At 37.1% G+C, this 20250-nt stretch overlaps 1 protein-coding gene across 3 annotated transcripts in view; it reads right to left on the bottom strand.

Moving 5' to 3' along the window:
* KIF6 (kinesin family member 6) overlaps window positions 1-20250 on the bottom strand; it is a 158942-nt gene that overhangs the window by 32104 nt on the left and 106588 nt on the right. For all 3 annotated transcript variants that reach the window (XR_001412954.1, XM_014950568.1, XM_014950569.1), the window contains exon 16: window positions 1852-1902. Coding sequence is in view for 2 of the 3 variants with exons in the window: in XM_014950568.1 (XP_014806054.1) it covers window positions 1852-1902 (51 nt within the window). In the remaining variant the exon portion in view is untranslated. The remainder of the gene's footprint in view (window positions 1-1851; window positions 1903-20250) is intronic.

Genomic DNA, 20250 nt, shown 5'->3' with positions numbered 1-20250 from the left:
CCAAAAACACATGGACTGCCTGTTATGTTGTGGAATACTAATAGGATATTTACAATGTGAATATATAGCTGGTAAAGTCACTACTATGTCATTTCCTAGGGACATGAAAAAATTTTGCTTACCTATTTTATAAAAAGCAGCTTAGTTATTGAAAACGGCATTTGCACCACAATTTTCTATTTAGTAAGAAATCAGTATACAAAACCAGATGTTATTATGCAGATTGAAACACAAAGTCAGAATACACCAATACTTTTTTTGAAAAACTGAATAAAGAATTCTCATAAACAGCATTGATGTGCTTCATCTTGATATAACTACTTAAAGTGTCATAAAATTAGTAAATAGTATTAAAACCTGGAGTGAATTAAAGAAAGAATTCATGTTATACTGAAGATATCACCTTTAGATTTAACTTTGGATACTAGAATAGAATAGAATAGAACAGAACAGAACAGAACAATTCAGTTGGATGGGATCTACAACGATCATCTAGTCCAACTGCCTGATCACTTCTTGGCTGAACAAGTTAAAGCACGTTATTAAGAGCATTGTCCAAATGCTTCTTAAATGGCATCGACCACCTCTCTAGGAAGCCTGTTACAGTGTTTGACCACCTTCTTGGTAAAGAAACATTTCCTAATATCAAGTCTGAACCTCCCCTGATGCAGCTTTGAACCATTCCCATGTATCCTGTCCCTGGATAGCGGGGAGAAGAGATCAGCACCTCCTTCACTTCTCCTTCTCATGCTGATCAAAATAAACTGACTTTAACTCTTGGGCTTTATTGACATGGACAGCATTAATTTTCAATGCTGATTAAAAAAAAAAAAAAAAGGATAAAGGTATGAAATAATAACATCATCAACAGAACTTAAGATGCATGGCTAAATTACATAGAGAAAGTGGAATCTCATTCACTATTCTGCAGTAACTTATTTTCCTTTTGGGAGAAAGGAAAGCCCCCAAATTTTCTGTCTCTTATTAAGAGACAAATATTGTTCACTGTGTTATGTATACACAGAAACAAAGCCATCAACTGCAAGCTGGTCTGATTTAGCTCCACCTTTTATGTGAAGAAGGTCCATGAAGGCACATTTGGGGATTCTTTTGTAGACCTAAGTGAGGGGGGCTTCAAGTGTTACTGCCCCAGCAGTTTTCTGACACATTTTAGCTGAAGTTTACTGTCCTCAGAGTGGGATTCTCATATGAACACTTGTAGGCTGTTTCAGTACAGAGTTGGTGGAGTCAGCTTAAAGCATCTTAAACTAAATTTGGATGACTTTACATTTATTTGAACAACTTACATAGACACTTTTAGCTTCACAGCTGTGTCAACAGAAACTGCAAGAAATAACTTTTCAACTTCTATAACTACATGCAAAAGAAATGACCTTCAGTCCCTCTTGGAAGGAGGAAAATTAAAACGGTTGTTAGGCAGATTGTCGCAACATGGGAAGAAACTCATTCTCAGGACAAATCAACCTCTGTTAATGGGAATTCAAATTAGAGTCATCAGAAAAAAAAAAAAAAAAACAACACCTAAAAATGAGAAGCGCTTAGATGTCTCTGTTCTTGTTTTGGTCACCTTGAAAAGAAAGCAAGCCAATACCAAACCCCCAAACCTATGAGACTTTTGCATTGTGTTTCTCACCACGCATAAAATCAGATACCTTTTGAGCCAAATCTCTGGCAAAGTTCACAGAGTCCTTGATCTTTATGGCATGGAATACTGTAGAAACATCGTGGCAAAAACTGTCATAGAAAATACAACCACAAGCAGATTCAGCCCTGGGAGAGAGATCATTGTCCCTGTTGTATCCTATTATATCTGAAATTTTTTGCTCTTACCTAGAGCCGCCCTCTGAATGTGCCTCTGGGTTATTTCTCCTTTCAGATGGTCTGCAAAAGATACAAAATGTGAATAGCTAGAATTCAAAATGTCAAAAAACAATGAAGTCATATCTTACTTCCCACCATTGAAAAACCCTGTGCTGCTTGCCAATTTAAGGGGATTTTTTGTGATCCACAGGACAAGCAGTTTTCTAAGCTCTCTCCTTCTTGCTACTGCAAGTAAACAAGTAGGAATATTTGGGTCTACATATCCTCAGATTTAACAGAAAATGAAGCTATTCACTGTCAAGAACTTTCACAGGATAATGATCTCCTGCTGCTAGATACAAAAGAAGTCCAAGTGAGGTTAGAAGACATACAGAATTCTAAGTATTTATTCAACCAGACTCATAGGCGCTAGCAGTGGAAATGAGATACTAGCTCATCCAGTCCACCTCTCTGCCAGCAAAGAACTGGTTCCCTACCATCCATTTGTTCCTGTTCATCCAGCTTAACTTTAAATATTCCATGTGCTAGAGCTTCTGCAAGTTCTACTACTCAACAGAACTTGCTGTGTAGATGCTGTTGGTCTTTGATCAAAATTTTTCTTTAATTTCACTATCTCATTATTCCTAGTTAGGCTCTCATGCTCCATACAATTCACCTTTACCCTTCTTTTATTAATTTCCTCCTTGATCTATGACACTGTTCCAGTTCACCAATTATTTCAAACAATAATTAGATTACCACATGGGAAGCCATTATTCATAGATATTAATGGAACCAATAAAGGAAAAACATAACCCTAAATGTGCAATTTCAGCAGTATATGTGTTCTGAGGGAGGATGGGATTATGTCTTTCAAGTTTTCAAATCAAAACAATTTCTAAGCAGAGACGTGTTCATAATCTTTACTAAGACATACATCTGGATACCAGGGAAAGAAAAAAAATCCATGATAGATTTACTTTTTTTCCCCCAGACCTGTGATTATGTATATTATATCAGCATGCATTCTGAATTAAAAAAATCCTTTTGCTTACAAGCAAAGCCTTATAGACTAAACTAATCAGAGAAAATTAAGTCATTAAAAGCTGCCAAATGCTTAACAATGTATGTGAACAATCATTTAAATTCACAAATCATGAGAACTAGACTGTTCTATAAGCACCAAAGAGCCATGAAAAATTAAACTTCTTTGGGAATTATGGTAATAATTTAAAAGTATTTAGCAGCCAAAACCAGCCCAAACCCAGCCCAAACCATGGTACATTGTAGAACAGGTATTATATGCAATACATTGCAGTAAAACAGCCAAGTTATGTTGCTTTCAATGTTTTTAGAAAGCAAACCAAACAAAACCAAAGAACCCTACCTACTCCTCATCTATAAATTGGATTATTGCAGATATTGCAGATCGATATTTTTCTGCAGAGGAAGTTTTATTCTTTTCAATTATTTCTATTTAAAACAATGAATTCTTCTGTGCTTAAAGTTATCTATAAAATTAAGAAAAGCCTTTACCTACTAAGAAGCAGGCTAACTGAAAGAACTAACCTCATCTACCTCAGCTATACCAAATAAATCTTCCATCTCAGCTGTACTAACACAACCAAAAAATGCCAATCAGATAAGTAAGCTCCCTATTTTTGTAACTACAGACAAAAATTAATAATTTTTACCAGTAAAGGCCCAGTTAAATAATAAACATTCATGCTGTTTGTCCTTTGAAAGCTTTATATAGCAACTCAGTTGATGTCAATACTCAGTGAAATGTGATTAAATGTACCATTTTTTCCCTTAAATTGCTTTTTGCTATTCTGGATATTTATATCCTTTATTCTATTGTACTGTATCACACAGGGTGTTGTTACTCACTCAATATTGAGCCATGAGAAAGTTATGAAACAATTTGTAGTAAACTTGAGGATCATCTCAATGGATTACCATTTGTTCAGGTGCCACAGAATGCAATCTAGTCAGGTATCTTCATGTGAGGACTCGGAAACTCACTTTCTTAAGCACTGCAGAAGGCAATGCCACTGTCATTTGAAAAAATGGTTCTAGTAGTGAGAACATGCTATTCATCAAGAATCAACTGAAAATAAAGGTGACATACAAGTTCTCTGTCCTGTCAATACATGTTTTTAGTAGCGTCTCTTGGGTTTGCAAGGAAATGGTTTTAACAGTGGGGACTATAGGAGTGGCTTCCATGAAAAACTGCTAGAAGCTTCCCCTATAACCGATAGAGCCGATGTCAGACAGTTCCAAGACAGACCTGCTAGTGGCCAAGGCCGAGCCCAACAGCAATGGTGGTAGCATCTCTGGAATAACATATTTAAGAAGGTGAAGGGAGAGTAGTGAGAATATGTGACAGAAACAAGTCTGCAGGCACCAAAGTCAGTGAAGAAGTGAAAATGTTTTGCATAAACTTCTATCAAATAAGGCAATGAGGGCAACAGAAAAACAGCAAGCCAAACAAGTCAATGAAAATAAGATTGAAGAGATAGATAACAGTTTGCAGTCAATACAAATATGTGGAAACAGAAGAAAATGGGAACTAGTTTTTACATGATTACAGCCAAGAGACTTGACTTCCAATTACCTAGAATTTGCTCTCAGTACAGCTGAGACAGAAAGCATGGAGGCTTCAGAAGCTCTACTTTTATTGCAAGCTTTGTTAGGCAAGTCAGCGTGTGGAACTGTCCCAAATGCTCCTCCCTCCCTTCATTCTAGCCTTCCCACACTTCTGCTCCATCCATGACATGGACCGTGATGGTGTAAGAAATCTCATCCTTCTTCTATTTGGCAGATTTATGAAAGAATTAAAAGTTGGAACCAGACCACCTGTAATCAGAGGGGAACCATAGAAAACTTCTCCTTCTGCTAGAAAAATAAAAATGCAGTCTAACTATTCTTATAGAAAAAGACTTCTTTTTTTCTTCTATGCATAGAAATAGAAAGGTGACATTTACCCAATTCATATAGTCCAAACTATCTTTTCAGGGCAGCAAAAACTGAACTTCATTTTGCAGAAAACTTCCTGAGGAGAAACTGTAATTGTATTACGGGAAAAGTAGCCCAAACAGGAATTCTGGTTCAAAGGACATGATGGTACCATAAGGCACCTGACTATAATTCCATACCAAGACTTAGCCAGATATGATTTAATCTTCCAATTTGTTTTAATCCAATTTGAAATTTGACAGTTTATTTAGATTTCATTTGGAAAAAAAACCTGTTTTTCATGTACAAACTTTTAATTTTGACAAAACCTTAACATTTTCTGTACATGTTTTTGATTAAACTGATCTCGTTCTGTTTTCACTACAAATACTTGTGGGGGAGAATGAATGTTTCTGACCTGCTCTACTTTTCTGCCTCTGAGAGCGCCATCACCCCAATGCAAGGCTTGAAGTTCATAAGTGACAGAAGTAGGGGGTGATTCCAGTACTGTTGCCTGCACAAACCTTCCCATATAAACAAATGGAAGATTTCAGTCTTTAGTACTGCCAGTTCTACAACCTTCATAAACACAAATATTTACTCAAAGAAATATGAAGAATCACATTGCCATAAAAAATCCCCATGTCTTCTGATTCCAGCAGTGTAAAGTTGTAGACAAGGTAGTGCTTAAATGTGGTTTGCAAAAATTGAATTTAAGACCTGGCAAACATCTCTCAACATATGGCTAATTATGTTTTCTGAAGTTCCACCAAACAAGAAGCTAAAAATAGGTCTGCAGCTGATACCAAATATTTTTTTTTCCAGTGGAGTCATTCTTCATTTGGAGATAACAGTCCCAATAAAATGTTGAACGCTGCAACTCCACATGTTTTGGCAAACAAAGTAGTTTTGGGGAATTTAGGAATTCACTCAGCATGCAGCCAGCTGTCATTAAGGCTGTGATAAATCTGTTGCTTTTGGCCTGTGTTTCTGGACACATGTACCATCCTGAGGTATGGAAAAGAGATGAACTGGTAACACAGAACTTAAGCTTTGTGACAGGAGACAAAAGCAAGGAGAGAAACAGAGAAGACAAAATGGAATGGAGAAGTCCAGTTAAGACTGATGTAAACCAGAGGACAGTAACCTATATGCTGACTAAATATGACAGAATCTATAACTTGAATAGTACAGCTGTCCTCTAACTTCTTGTCTTTGTGTTCTTCCAGACTGTTTCAAGGAGCTGAAATTATTTTGCAATTTATTACAGACAATGAACGCTTTGACACTACTGCATATGCTTCAGGGCAATACAAAAATGAGTATGTTACAATTAAAGAAATACTGTTTTTAAAAAGTGGTTTGGTTTTGTCTGAGTCCACACTACAGGTTTTAACGCTTCTCTTATGTTTTATCAGACCTTCCTTATAATACTATTATAAGGTTTCAAAGACTGCTAACTTGAAGCATAAAAATATTGGACAACGTATGAATACACATGCAACCTTAACTCCCTCCCTTTGAGAGTATTTGTTGTTATTGATGTGGATGGAGGGTCTCTTCTAACTTAATAATTGATAAGTTGGAGCCTTTGTCAATAACCTCTTATCTCTTGTTATTTTTTATACTTTGCTATTATTTCACATTTTCCAAGCCTGTGTTTAGCTTAAGAAGTCATTTCATCCAGGAGATCCTGAAACCTTCACACCTCAACTAGGATACTGTATCTCTTTCTTTCTCCATCTTTAAATGGAGTTTTGGTGTTGGTTCTTTTTGGTGTTACATAAAATATCTAGCAGAACATCCTCTTATGCATCCAGGGAACCTTTGATTCCTGGAACTCACCCTCTAGGGCATTTTGAGTCCCTAATAATATCATATGGTTTAAGTGTTAGATCTATCTTTTTTTTTTTTTTTTGCTTCTCACACCACCTCTCCAGCGATCAGGCTGAGAATGCACAAGAAGTTGGGAGGAAGCACAGCGAGGACAGCTGACCCCAACTGACCAAAGGGATATTCCATACCATATAACATCATGCTTAGCAAAAAAAAGCTGGGGGGAAGAAAAAGGAAAGAAGGATGTTAAGAGTGATGGTATTTGTCTTCCCAAGTTACTGATGGAGCTCTGCTTTCCTGGGGATGGCTGAACATCAGGCTGCCAATGGGAAGGATTGAAGGAATTCCTTATTTTGCTTTGCTTGCAGGAGTTACTGATGGAGCTCTGCTTTCCTGGGGATGGCTGAACATCAGGCTGCCAATGGGAAGGATTGAAGGAATTCCTTATTTTGCTTTGCTTGCAGGTGCAGCTTTTGCTTTACCTATTGAACTGTCTTTATCCCAACCCATGAGTTTTCTCACTTTTCCAATTCTGTCTCCCATCCCACTGCAGGGGGGAGGTAAGCGAGTCATGGTGTGATGCTCAGCTGCCAGCCAGCCAGGGTTAAACCATGACAGGAAATATGTGGGGCTGTTGTTTGTAATGCAATGCCCCTACATAGGCAGTTGGACCCAGCTATCACCCAATGATGAAGACCTTCTCAAGACTCTGGATCTATTAAATTTGATACATAAAAGCCGCACGCACCTACTTAAGTCGGATAAGGAGTCCTGCTGAATGAGCACAAATTAAAGTTGTAAGCTCAGCAAACAATCACTGAGATAGACTTTTAAGACAGAGAGAAGGGTAATCGCATAATTTCCACAAGCCTTGCAGAGATATATTTTTTAATGAGCTTGAGGCCAAAGTTGTAACAGCTTGCAAAGAATTTCTGAAAGTAGGAGACATTGAACCCAAATGGAGATATTTGAATGGAGTAATTTCTGAAATGGAGAATATTAAGAAATAATTATTCAAAATCTTACCAGATACGTTAGACACTTTTGACAATCTGATGTTGAAATTGTGTGAGAACATCACCTATGATAAAAAGTATCTGACAAGAAAAGTCATGGAATAAAAAAAAGATTCTGTTTTAATTCAAAATCCCACAGCACTAAGAGCAGACAAACTGTTCAGCCTTTCTCTGACCCCGATGAATATTTGGGCCAAATTCCGACTCTTCTTTGCAACCTTTGTACTTCTCTGATAGCAAAAACATGTCAATCAGCTGGCTCTATTAGGGCAATGTGCAGGGGAAAAGAGTCTTCCCTAGTAACTTGGCTTAACACTATTTCGGATGCAAGTGTTCTATTTTGGGATACATGGTTGGCCAAATCCCCATGTAAAGGCCTACCTTTCAGAAAGTCCTCAAAGGCATCAATGAAGAAAAACCACTATTGCAGCACTCAGAGCCTCCTGACTATAGCATACACATTTTCAGTGTGTGAAACACAGCCCTCATCAGCATTAAAAATGCATTAATGAAAATATTTGAAGTAAAATACTGCAAAGCATAACCTGCTGCAGAAGATTTCTGCCTTTTGTTCACAGAAGAAACATCTTCAGCGGCTTAAGATTTTACTGGCTCTCACGTCTTCTTTTTCATTCCTCTTCCCTGCTTCCCAAGGTTTGCTGTCAAAGGTCACTGTCCCTACAGCAGATTTGGTAGAAATGAATGTCTGCCTGCGTTCTGGCTACTCCAGCACAGTTTGGCATCTCAGCACAAACTTAGCAGCGATTTAAGCTGTGACACTGCCACCAAGTCAATTAGAATGTCTCAAATACTAGTAAACACTTTTTGCCAGCTGTGCTGGGAAGAAAGGGTTGGAGACAAGCAAAGAGTTGGCAAAGAAATGTAGCAGACCACTGGGAGCAAGGTTGCTGATGGCATTTAGTAGAACTCATCAGAGGCCCCAGGAAAGATGACAGGTTCAGAATTGGAAGCATGATCCTGACTTCCACACCAAATCCATAGCTGTAAACCACAGCCTGAACTCAACACATGAACAAAAACACTTGGAAATATACAATTTTTCCAACATACTCTCATCCTTTGAAGTTTAAATATCACAGATTCAAATGCATACATTTTACTATGATGTAGGATATTAAACATTTTGAGATTACTGGTTAAAACAGCTGACTGGGGCATGTTCCTTTCCTTGCCATGCTCAGCTGAGACAATCACAATTTTTATAGACACATTTACAGACAGAAAGCTTATGAGATAGCAGTTGTTGTCACTTATTCCTATAGTCACTGTATTTGAGTTCACTGATTATTCCTTGAGCTACTCAATATATAGTCCTCTAAACTCTGTCACCATTTCTATGCAATTATTTCTAACCTCAATGTTAAGTCTCCTCCCCATTTCCTACATGTTCTCATTAGTTCTGGCCAGATTACATCATACCTTTTTTTCTCATAAGATGATTACTTACACTTTCTGATTGATAGACATTCCTCTAACTGTTCGTTGTTTTGCCTGGATTTCCACAGCACCCTTTATCCCACTTTTTTTTTTGTAATAGCCTTTCATACCTTCTGGCTGGTACAGAAAAAAAGTGCTTTTATAGGGATATACAGCAAAACTGTACAGAAATGGAATTAAGTTTTCTGATGACAAAGTTCCGGACTTCCCTCTTCCTCCAAGTATAAACTGCCATTGGCTGTTTAGCTTAATGGCTGAGGTGTTCCCCAAGGTCCCATTCATCTAAATGAGGGAAATGCTAGCATGTACCACACCTCCCATTCACCCAAAGGTACAGCACTCCTTTCCATAGAAAGGGAAGTATGGCAAGTGGCTAGTGCATATAAATTCCTAACAGTCCATGTACATAGACAATATTGGAATATCTAGGGTAACGAACAGAAAGAACTAAGGGCTCTGGACTGCAGTTCAACATCTCCTTGAAACAGGAACTCAGAACCTGGATGCTTTCTGACTTTAGAAACAAATGCTGAGATGTTTATTCTATTGTCGTCCCAAAATTAGCTGTCAGTACCCAGATGGGTATTTTTTAAGTTGAACTCAATGCTGCCCAGGTAGTTTTAGCCAAACATGGATGTTTAGCTGCAAGTGCAGTCCAAGAGTCTTCAGCAGAAGGACACATCATTTCTGGATTCTCAATGGGTACGAGATAGGCAGCTCAGTCAATAAAGCAGCGCTTCTGCATGCACTAGCAAAGGCAGTTTGTTATATCTCAGGAATAGATTTTTTTTCCCTAGATAGCTCTCCTGATTTGGGTGCTTAAATTTCCTTTACACCCTTAGATGTCAGAGTGTTATTTTAGGTGTTGTCCAAAGTTAACAAATATTCTGTGTATCTATTGTCTTTTTATATGCCAGAAAAGAGACAGAAATGATGCACATCTGGAAACTGTTAATCTTTTGTTTATCACATCTATTTTTTCATGAATTAAATATTAAGCAGGCCCCAAAAGTATGGGTAAAAAGCAATGCCATATGGACAAGGAATCATAATCTGTGAATTTAGTACTCTGGATGCTCACATGACTAAATGCAGCTTATCTCTTGAATATGTCTGAGAAATTAATGTGAAGAGAAAGAATAAGGAAAATAAAGTCAGAAAAACCAGCTTTGTATATAGGTCCTTTCTCTTTTTTTTTTTTTTTAATGTCCAAATTTAAGAAGCTTAAAAAATAAATAAAGGGTCTTAAAGCACAAATAGGCAAAGTCAAAGAATTTTAGCCCTCAACAAGTTTTCTGGTAATAACATATCAGTTAATATTTTGAACAGAGAATGAATGTATCCAAGTATAAGACGGACATGGTTATTTGCTGTTATAATACATGGCTTTGTAATTTATATGCAACAATTTGATGTCTAGTTTCATTTTGAGATAATTTTTCTGGCCAGGACTGCCCAACAGCAAACTAAATATACAGTTCCAGGCCTCACTACATACTTCAGTTCCATAACCTTTTAAAATTTCGCTATCTTACCCAAGAAACTGACCCGGAATTGAGCTCATATTGCCATGTGGCTTCTGGTCAGAGGAGACATGCTTAGACTGATGTTAGGAATCTGACAGATATGACATGAAATTAAAAACCAAATAAATGGTAAAAAAATTATGGTGCTGAAGCTGCTTAGATATGCTACCATGTTTTGACGACATGTCAAGGTTTCAGGGTGATGGAAACAAGGTCAGAGTGAGAATGGGTCTATGACATTTTTTAATGCTATTTACTTGTAATATATATACTAGGATTTTGAAAAATGGATTTTTGAGTGTTAGACACATATTAGCATCCCAGTAAAATCTGAAATAGCTTCCTCTAAAGATAAAGTATATATTTTCTGTTGTGGATAAGCCTAAGCCTGCTTCTTGAATTGCTCAGCAGTTTAAAATGCAACCTGATTCAATATAACTGGCATAATGATGTGATCAGCTCTGAACAGACATCCTCCCCCGGCCTTAGCTAAAGTGCTTGAGAACATCTTCATAATAGAGTTATTCTCTGTTGATTGCACTCCTTTGGCAACATTCACAATCAGCTGTGGCAACATCACTAGTTCTACATGATTTAGGAACTAGATTTGATTAGAAAAAAGCTGTTGTATTTTAGTACATGTAAGTACATATGCCTATACTGCAAGTCTGCATGAATGCCGTCCAGATGTATAAATGAACCACAAGATCCTAGGAAAAACAATTTTCTATTTCAGTGCTCATTAAAGGGTATCATTCTTTGCCAGTGCTACTCTGCATAAGCTAAGGTCTACTTCTTTAGAGTTTGCAGGTTTGACTCTTCATTCATAAAATCTTGGGCCATCCAGTACTAGACAGACATGATTAAGGAAAGCTTTTTGTACAAAAGACTGCAAGAGTTAAAAAACCCACCCTATAATACAGCATTAACTGTCATCTAGCCTCTTCTCTTTAAACAGACTGACTTAAGAACTTACTAGCCTAATAAAACAGCAAAACGCAGTGTTGCAATCCAGCAACGACTACCTGTTTTCAGCCTGTAGACAGCCTACAATCAGAAAATCTGTTACTGAGAGATACTGTTCCAAATTTACAGTCATGGCCGTTCGTAGAGTGATTAAATCCAATGAGCTTGGTCCATTTGCTTTTAGTTATTATAGTGAAAACCTTAGGTAAAATGTGTTTACTTGGTTTCTTCCTGAGCATAACTTTTTCCCCTGAAAATACTTCTGTTTCTAAAGAACAGAACATCATTTGTAATAATTAGAAAATGAAAATGTTGCCTGCATATGTAGATTCCAGCACAGATCCAAAGAAAACATTAATGTCTTAGGCCTGGAGTGACTGCTACACTAATAAGGTTCCTCTGTGTAAAGAACAGCGCATCAGGGGAGCATAACAGAGCTCTTCAAATGAATTCATTCAGTTTGGTATTTTCTGAATAAGTCATTTGACAAATCGTGTTTTCTCATTCTAAGAACCCATTCAGCCTATGCACTGTCACCCAGGGACATTGCCTATTGTTTGAAAGTAAAAACAAACATATGTAAGCTACTCCAAAACAATGGACAATATTTAGCATTGGCATAAACATATGCATTGCCCCATTAAGCCAAAAGACTTGTACCTTCCAAAATAAGTCTCCTTGGAGTTGCTGCAAAGACGGTTTTATATTACCGAAGATGGTATCCTCTTCTTATAGGGAGAGGCAGAAAAAGGACAAAGGCTGCCAGAAAGCTGCTAGGATTCTCTTGACAGTCGCAGCTCTAACAGAGCAGGGAAGACAAATCCTATGCCAGCTCAGGACTGACAGAGACATAGAAAATATATCTTTCCTTCTGTCTTTTCTGACAATTGCCCAAGCACGGCCATGCGCTGGAGCAGCAGCAGAACAGACAGCTCTGTTACAGCTGCCATCAATCCAGGTGTACTTCTGAAGTGAGACAAGAGTTAGACCTATAATGTTTATGTTGCTTACATTAAGTATAGCAAAGGATTGTCTCTCCTGAAAGAAGGATTTCAGAAAGGCACAGTAATACTTTACAGGCTATTATAATAGAGTTTATGTTCTTGTTCGGTTTTCTCCTTGTTTGCATGCACAACTATCAGTTTTCTGGGGACTCTCATTCAGCTAAAAATATTACTTTACTATTCATTGCTTAATCATAGGGTGTCAAGAATTATACTTAAGCACTACCCCAACAAAACGCAAGCCCTGTTCACATTGCAGTGAGTTCTGAGACTCTAAGCAAAAATTCTCATGTAAATCAAAAATATGATTTGCTGATTACAAACAAGGCAGTTAATTGATTACTCTGACTCACTATGAACACTGTGAGAAAAAAACCCATCTCATTAACATGAACCTTTCACTGCTAGCAAGAAATAAAAATATATTGCTGTCACTCTCTGCTTTATTTTACTAGCCAACTGGCTGCTCCTAGAATAAGAAAATAGGTTGTGGAAGCTTTCATCACAGTGCTGGGTCTGCCCAAGATGGTAGCAACCAGTTACCATTTTGTAACCATCTATCTGGCAGGCCTGTGTGAAATGCATGAAATCTGTTCTGCATTACAGCACCTTGAGAGAGATCTTATGAAAAATGCTGGGAGAGATCACAGCATTTTTATATTGTACCCAACTGATGCTATGGCTAAACTGAGCCATGAAATCATGCCTGAAGTGAACAGAAAAAGAAGAACCTTAACAGAATCAGGGTGAAAGTAAGTTATATTTCATCACGGAAAGAAGGAAATAAGTTAAAATGGAAGGAGATTAACCAAAGAGAAAAATAAGATGGAACATTCCGCAAAGCAAAGTAAATCACTTTCCCAACAAAGAACAAACTGCAGATGGTGACAAGGTGGTTAAGAAAATAAAATCTGCAGAAACTCAGCTGTTTTTCCTGTGTTTTCAATTCCATGCTTCCAAAAATTGAAATATAACATTTAAAAAATAGATTCCAAAACTGCAGTCATAATGGCACGATGACTAGATATTTATCCAAAACAAACACATAGGAACTATGTTTTTTCAGCATTAGGTTGCAAAACAATTGGGCCAAAAAATTAAGGAGAAAGAATCTGAAGACTGTGTCAGCCATACTGAATGGCTTCAGCTTTAACAACTACTGCTATTTTTGGTGGACACATAAACATGCCTCATTTATTACAAAACTGCTTTGAAACTGACCTGGAGATCAGAAACAGACTGGGACTTCTAGGCACTGGGCCACATTGAATAACATCCCAGCTGGGAAATTACATCTGGGAGACTGTTTGTCCCCGTGGCCTATTTTCTCTTCTGTTTTTCTCACAGATGGCTGCAGGTTTTGCAGAGCTAATGTACTTTGTTATGTTAGTCATAAGTGACATCCCTCAGGATTAAACAGCACAGTTACACCCCCGAGATTAAATATGGCAGAAATACTACTTGTGTTCCTTTTTCTGCCACAACCAAGACTGACTCTGTAAAGTGGCAGAGGACATCTGCAACATGCAGGCAGCTTCCCAGGAGAGAAGAAATCAGTGGAGACTAAGCATAGCGAGGCTTTATTTTTATATATATCTCAGTGCTAGAACAGAAATGGTGAAGCATCAGGCAAGCGACCTCTATTTTTCAGAGAGCTTCCAGTCTACACTGAAGGGTACTTGCCAAATCTCCTACTTTTCATGGCAAACTACTGTTTCAGCTTGTTCTAGATCGCTGATTTTGTTGTTCATCTGGAATTTCTCAGGTACTGAGCAAGCCAGCTGGGGTAGCATCTGCCAGGCAGCCAGAAATCCTGGACACATAAATCATTATACATGCAGAATGCACGCAGAGTGACACTAAGCAGGCTATGTAGAAGTTCATCTGAGCACACACAGTACATCTGACACCTACAGAGTGTGCTGGATGGGTTGCACAGCATGAGCTGCGTGAGTGCCCAGTTGCACATACTCAGCATATCCTGAGCACATTTGATTGACCACACTGCTCAGATTTCTGTCTGTGAAGGAAATCTGGGACCCTTGTTTTTTCAATGTCAAGCATTGATGGAGATGTTAATGCTTGGTTCTCAGGGAGCTTTCCATGTCAAGAACAGACTCTGATCAAAGAACATGATAAACAGTAAATAGCAAATTCTCTTGCTGTTTTTGCAAGTTATGTCTCTCGTGAGGCAGAACTCAGTGTAACGTTTAAGGGCAGTATACAACACTTCCATAGGGTGAAACACTTGCTTGTAAAATAAGAAAAAGCACTTGAAAGACCATGTCATACTTGTCGTATCATTCCTGAAGAGTAGAAATGAGAAAACATTTGAAAGTAACTGGCTTTTAAATAGATGATACTCCTAAAGTGACTGGCTGAGTGCACAACATTGGATTGCTCTTACCATCAGAAGAAGACTGAGCAGCCTCAGTGGTATAAAGTTTGATGCAATTATGAATGCAGCTAGAGGACTGCATCAGTCTCTAAGGCATCTCATGGACTATATTGCAGTATATTTCACAGTGTAAGTGATATTATTTGTCTGTTTAAAACAATCACTACTAGTGCCTGCTGCCCTTAATGAACCAAAACAATAAAGCCCAATGTGGAAATCTTTTCAGAGTTTTCTTTTCAGTTCTTACACAACTAGAATTCAAACTGACCTCAGAGTTAAAGGTCTCTGCTGAAAACAGCAACTTACACAAAGCTACCTGAAGAATTAAATGCTGTGGATGATATTATTGAGTTATCTGTACATTATTGAATTCATTTATTTATGAGTTGTTTGCATCTCATTTGAATCAGATATGCCTGTGTAAAGTAAATTTTCTTCTTGGAGTTTCTCAATCCCTTTTTCAATGCAATCTTGTCATTTTTCTTCTGGACTAGTCATTTCCAGTAAAATTCATTGAGCACATATATCAGATACAAGTCTGTGTAAATATGTGATACTTTCTGGAATTAAACTAGAACAGTGAATTATACTAATCAGCAACTATGAAGCCTCGATATTTATTTCCATAAAAGAACAAGAATATTACACTGAAGAATGGAATGCATTTCAAAGCATGGTAACTTCTCCCTTATTATAGTCTCACTTCATTCATGGCTGAAACGATGTCCAGTAAGCTAATGTCTCTGACTCAGAACATTTATATTAATATAAAATCAATAGATAATACTACCAATAGTATTGGGCTTTACATCACAGCATTTCATTTAGGTGCCATGTGAAGCACAGAATTTTTCTTCAATATTTTTCTTTTGAATAAAAATTCTACCCTTCTCAAGTACATACACTTCTTCAGCAAAAGTTTAAAAAATGCTTTTTGCTCATCCATGGCTTCCCTCAATTCTTTCAGTCCATATAATCATGACCTAAAATATGCATTACATTCCTAATATCATCCTTGGGATCCTAGTTCTTAACTAACTGATTTTCCTTCTTCAAAGTAATTTATTGCCTGCATGTAAACCTAAAACAATGTAGATATACAACATAGCCTACAGAGTGCTCTCAGATTACCTCTGTCTGAAGAATATCACTTCATCATATTTCATCTCTTATCTACTCAAGAAAGTTGCTACCAGTTCCCTTCATAAAGTTGTGCAGGTATAAAGAAAAAACTTGCACAAAATATTCTTACTTTGGAGTTTAAAATGAGGTCTACTTGGCTTATCTCCATAACAAAACAATTTTTTATGTGTGCATACATAAGAGTCTTGAACATAGAGAAAAGGGTGATTATAGATTCAGTTTTTACATTATTTAGGTTCTGATTAGCGTTTGCATCTAACTTTGTATTCACAGAAATAACAGCATGAGGTACAAGGCAGTGAGTCAGAATCAGTATTATCCTTCAGCACTGCTGTGTCTTGTCCTCACTCTCCTCCAGTCCTCACCATTTCAGTGTAGCACTCCATTAACTGTGATACATAAGGTTAATTATTTGAATAATCTGCAAACAAATTAAATGAAGACTCTTCAATAATATTACTTTGCAATAATAGGACATGCCCTCACTAAAGATTATTAATTGGCTTTGCTATCCTATGATCTCGTGCACTAAAATCAAAGCTTGAAATGAGGCAGAACTGTGCGACACGTCAGCATTCCTGTGGGTATAGCTGCATCATCAACATCATGTGCACATAATCCACCCACCTACCCTTCTTCATTCCGAGAGTGCCTGTTTCCTCACACAATTATTACTCCCACGTGAGTTTGCCCTTCCTCTCCCAGCTTCAATCATAATGTTAGCTGATTTCTGGACAGACTAAAAACAACAGCTGCTTCCCTCCGGGCATTAAATACCATTTAGTATGCTTTTTTTCCTTTAGGAAAAAAATAAATCTAATAGTAGTATAAATACCCCAAAACAGACAGACATTTATATGGATAAACTGGAACTCTTTACTAATCTTGAATGCATCTAACACATAGCATATTCTTGTATGTAGGTATCTTTTTTAGTCACTAAATTCTGAATGAATATAGCAGTTTAATTTGTACTGAAAACAGTATTTTTAATCCCCCCAACTCTAATTTGCTATGTGATCAATGCAGTAGAAATTGAGCCTTTTTGTTGTTATTTAATGCTTTGCAGTTTGTTCAGATGTAGACTTCTTACTACCAGAATCCTTTCACACAGAATGTTCTTAATGATGGTGTAAAACCACCTTGTTGATAACAGTGTCCTAGAAATAAGACTCCCACTAATCCTGATAAGGAGAGAAGTTTCGACTTCAGAGGTTTTATCTTTGTTTCTCCAGCTCTCTTTTAATACGCAATAAATTAAATGAATTTACTTCAACTTGAGTCTGTTTTGCCTGCAATGGTAAGTGTTCTCCCCATCTTTCAAACCATGAGCTTTTTGTTCTTACTTTCTCAACCTGACTTGCTGAGGAAGGGGAGAGATAGAGCAGCTGGGTAGGCACCTTACAGCCAGCCAAGGCTGACCCATCAGAATGTGCTAGACACAAGCACTCAATTTTTTGCATGAAGAAATTCTGAAATAAAATCCTTGGCTTCAGATTCAATTTTTCTTCACCAAGACTTTTTCAGTAATACCAAAAGGGTCTATAGTTCTTGTTAGAGACCCTAAGTCTTTGGAAATGGTGCAATACAAAAACACTTGCAGAGGCACAGCTTGTTTTTTCCACAAGAAAATAAAACTTTTTTTTTTTTTTTAAGCTAGTGAAATACATGTCTTTAAGGCTTTTAATGTTGGACTAGAAAGGCGAAAATTTACTTGTATGTCAGTGCTGGCCCACTTTCCACTTCTCCTACGCTGGTTACAGAGTTCTTATTAGTTCCCTGACCTTGCAGTTATTTTTTTCCAGTTTTACTCATGTTGGCTTTCTGTATTTGTCGTTCAAAGTCCAGTCCTTGGGTACATTCTCCAGTCATACGTAAACAATTCTGAATAGTTCACTCAAACCAATCTAGACACATCTATATGTTCAAAAGCCATACTTTCTCTACCTTTTGATTTATTTATATTTATGCAGTATATTGACTTTCAAAAAGAAGTGCCCCTCAATGCTTGCATCAAAGCCCAATGCTCCTTTATTTGTACCTATACAGAAGTTTGTGTGATAATGCAGTAAACAGGATCACTAAAATAACCCGACTTAGAAACTTTTCCCTATTCTTCTTTTTTTTTTTTAAGCAGCAGAAAAAGACAATTTTCATCCAGCAATAAAAGCCACCTTCTTATTTCTAGGAGGTCATTGTGAAAAGTAAGCATTATGTAAAATCCAAGACATACTTATCATTTTCCATAAAAATAATTTTAAAATCTTGGCATTCTCTGCAGGGCTATTAAACATAAAAATAGAGGGAATCCAGGAATATGTGATAGAGTAGCAAAGAGCTACGCTAGCCACAGTGCCTCTTTTCTGATATTACAGTCACTCCACACAAGCTCCATCATACATCTAGACGTTGTTTTCTTTAATCTTTTTACGCACGCAATAACACCAGCAAAAGCCTACCAAGAAAACCCTACTGCAAATTTCTTTTTCCAGTCCTAACTTCCTGATGTTTTTGAAATTCTAGTGTAATTGAGAAGTGCTTGGAGTATTTTGTGTACTTTTTACTGCAAAACACTAATATTTCCAAGGTCAGAATAAAAGAGTATTTATGACATAAAAGTTACAGCCAACTGCTGTCACTATCTCAAAATATAATCAGACTGCATGAAATGGGCTCTGTGGTGCATAGTTTTATACTATTAAGTGGAGCTTAGAAATAACAGAAACTGATATTGATGGGATCTGTTCTTGATTGTGCACAACAAGGCAGCCAGGAATGCTTAGGGAAACCGAAACAACAATAAAAGTAAATTAAAGATCTAGTTGCAGGCCGCAGATGACTCTTATTTCTCCTACCACATTTTCAGTAAAAATTTGGCAGGTCAGTAACTTTACTTAGCATCTTTAATGGTCTTCTGAGCATCTATGCTATGACGAGACAGACTTAACTGAAAAATTGTTTCAGGCTGCTAAACTATATAAACTAGTGCAATTGCACTGGCAAAGCTGAACAAGCTAGAAAGTGTCATACTGGATGCAAAGATTTAATAATTGTTAGAGAAGTGCTAATAGATAGATTTATTAACAACTATGATCAAAATAAGGCTGGATAGGAGAAAAGGACAAATTAATATAAAATAGTATTTATATTAACCTGAGTGCTAATTTTCACATGCTGCATAAAGTTACACAGAAAGAATTAATGGAAGGACTATAAAATATGATCAGTCTCAAGCCCCAGACATCAGTGTTTAAAAACCATCCACAAAGTAGTTTACATCTGCATAATCTGCATAGATCAGCATATGGAAAGCTATAAAAGGATAGAACATGGATGAAATCTCTTGCTTATACAGTAGGATTACAGTATGAACTAAATTAAAAGACTATTTTTCCATTTTACTACCAAAACAAAAAAATGGGGAGTAACAAAATTAATTTTCAATTTGAAAACACTCGTAACTCACTTTATATACCAAACCAAAAACAAAATGTATGATTTTGTGCATTTTTTCTTAGAATTATGGAGACGTTTCTAGTTTGATACTTAAAGGAGTTTTTTAATATTCAGGTGGACTACAAGCTATTACAATTTCCTGAAAGATGCATATAAGCATTGTCAAGTTCAACACAATACTACAGCTGCTTGTTTTGTTCAAGGAATCAGTTTGGTTTTTTAGGTTACATATAGATATGAATATGTACTCAGATTTTTATGTCATTCATATTCCCCAAATAGACTACACTGTTTCACTTCTAACACTGAAGAACTTAATGAAAAACAAATTTTAAAACAGATGCTTTTAATTGCAGCAAAATCCATACTCTGCTGCATTATAGCTATCAGAAGTTTTGCCTAACTTGCTGGGGAAAAACCCGCAGCAATTCAGTCCAAACCAAGGATTTCTTTTAGATTTTGCTGGGATCCATGGCAACAGTCTTGAGAGGCTCCATCTACATTGTTTTGTTACATTATTTCTGAGAGCTGCCACAGCAGACTCCTGCAAGTCTCAAAGGACTTACAGACCACACAAGTCTTGTCCCAGTGTAACACTACAAGTGGTACCTTCAGGACTGGCGTGTGTCCCACCATTTCTTGTACTGTCTCCCACACCCTCCAAACAG

This window comes from Calidris pugnax, unplaced genomic scaffold (assembly GCF_001431845.1).
Source record: "Calidris pugnax isolate Ruff unplaced genomic scaffold, ASM143184v1 scaffold24, whole genome shotgun sequence".
Classification (NCBI taxonomy): domain Eukaryota; kingdom Metazoa; phylum Chordata; class Aves; order Charadriiformes; family Scolopacidae; genus Calidris; species Calidris pugnax.
The sequence above is the reverse complement of the archived record's forward strand: the minus strand, read 5'-3'. Positions and strand labels throughout refer to the sequence as shown.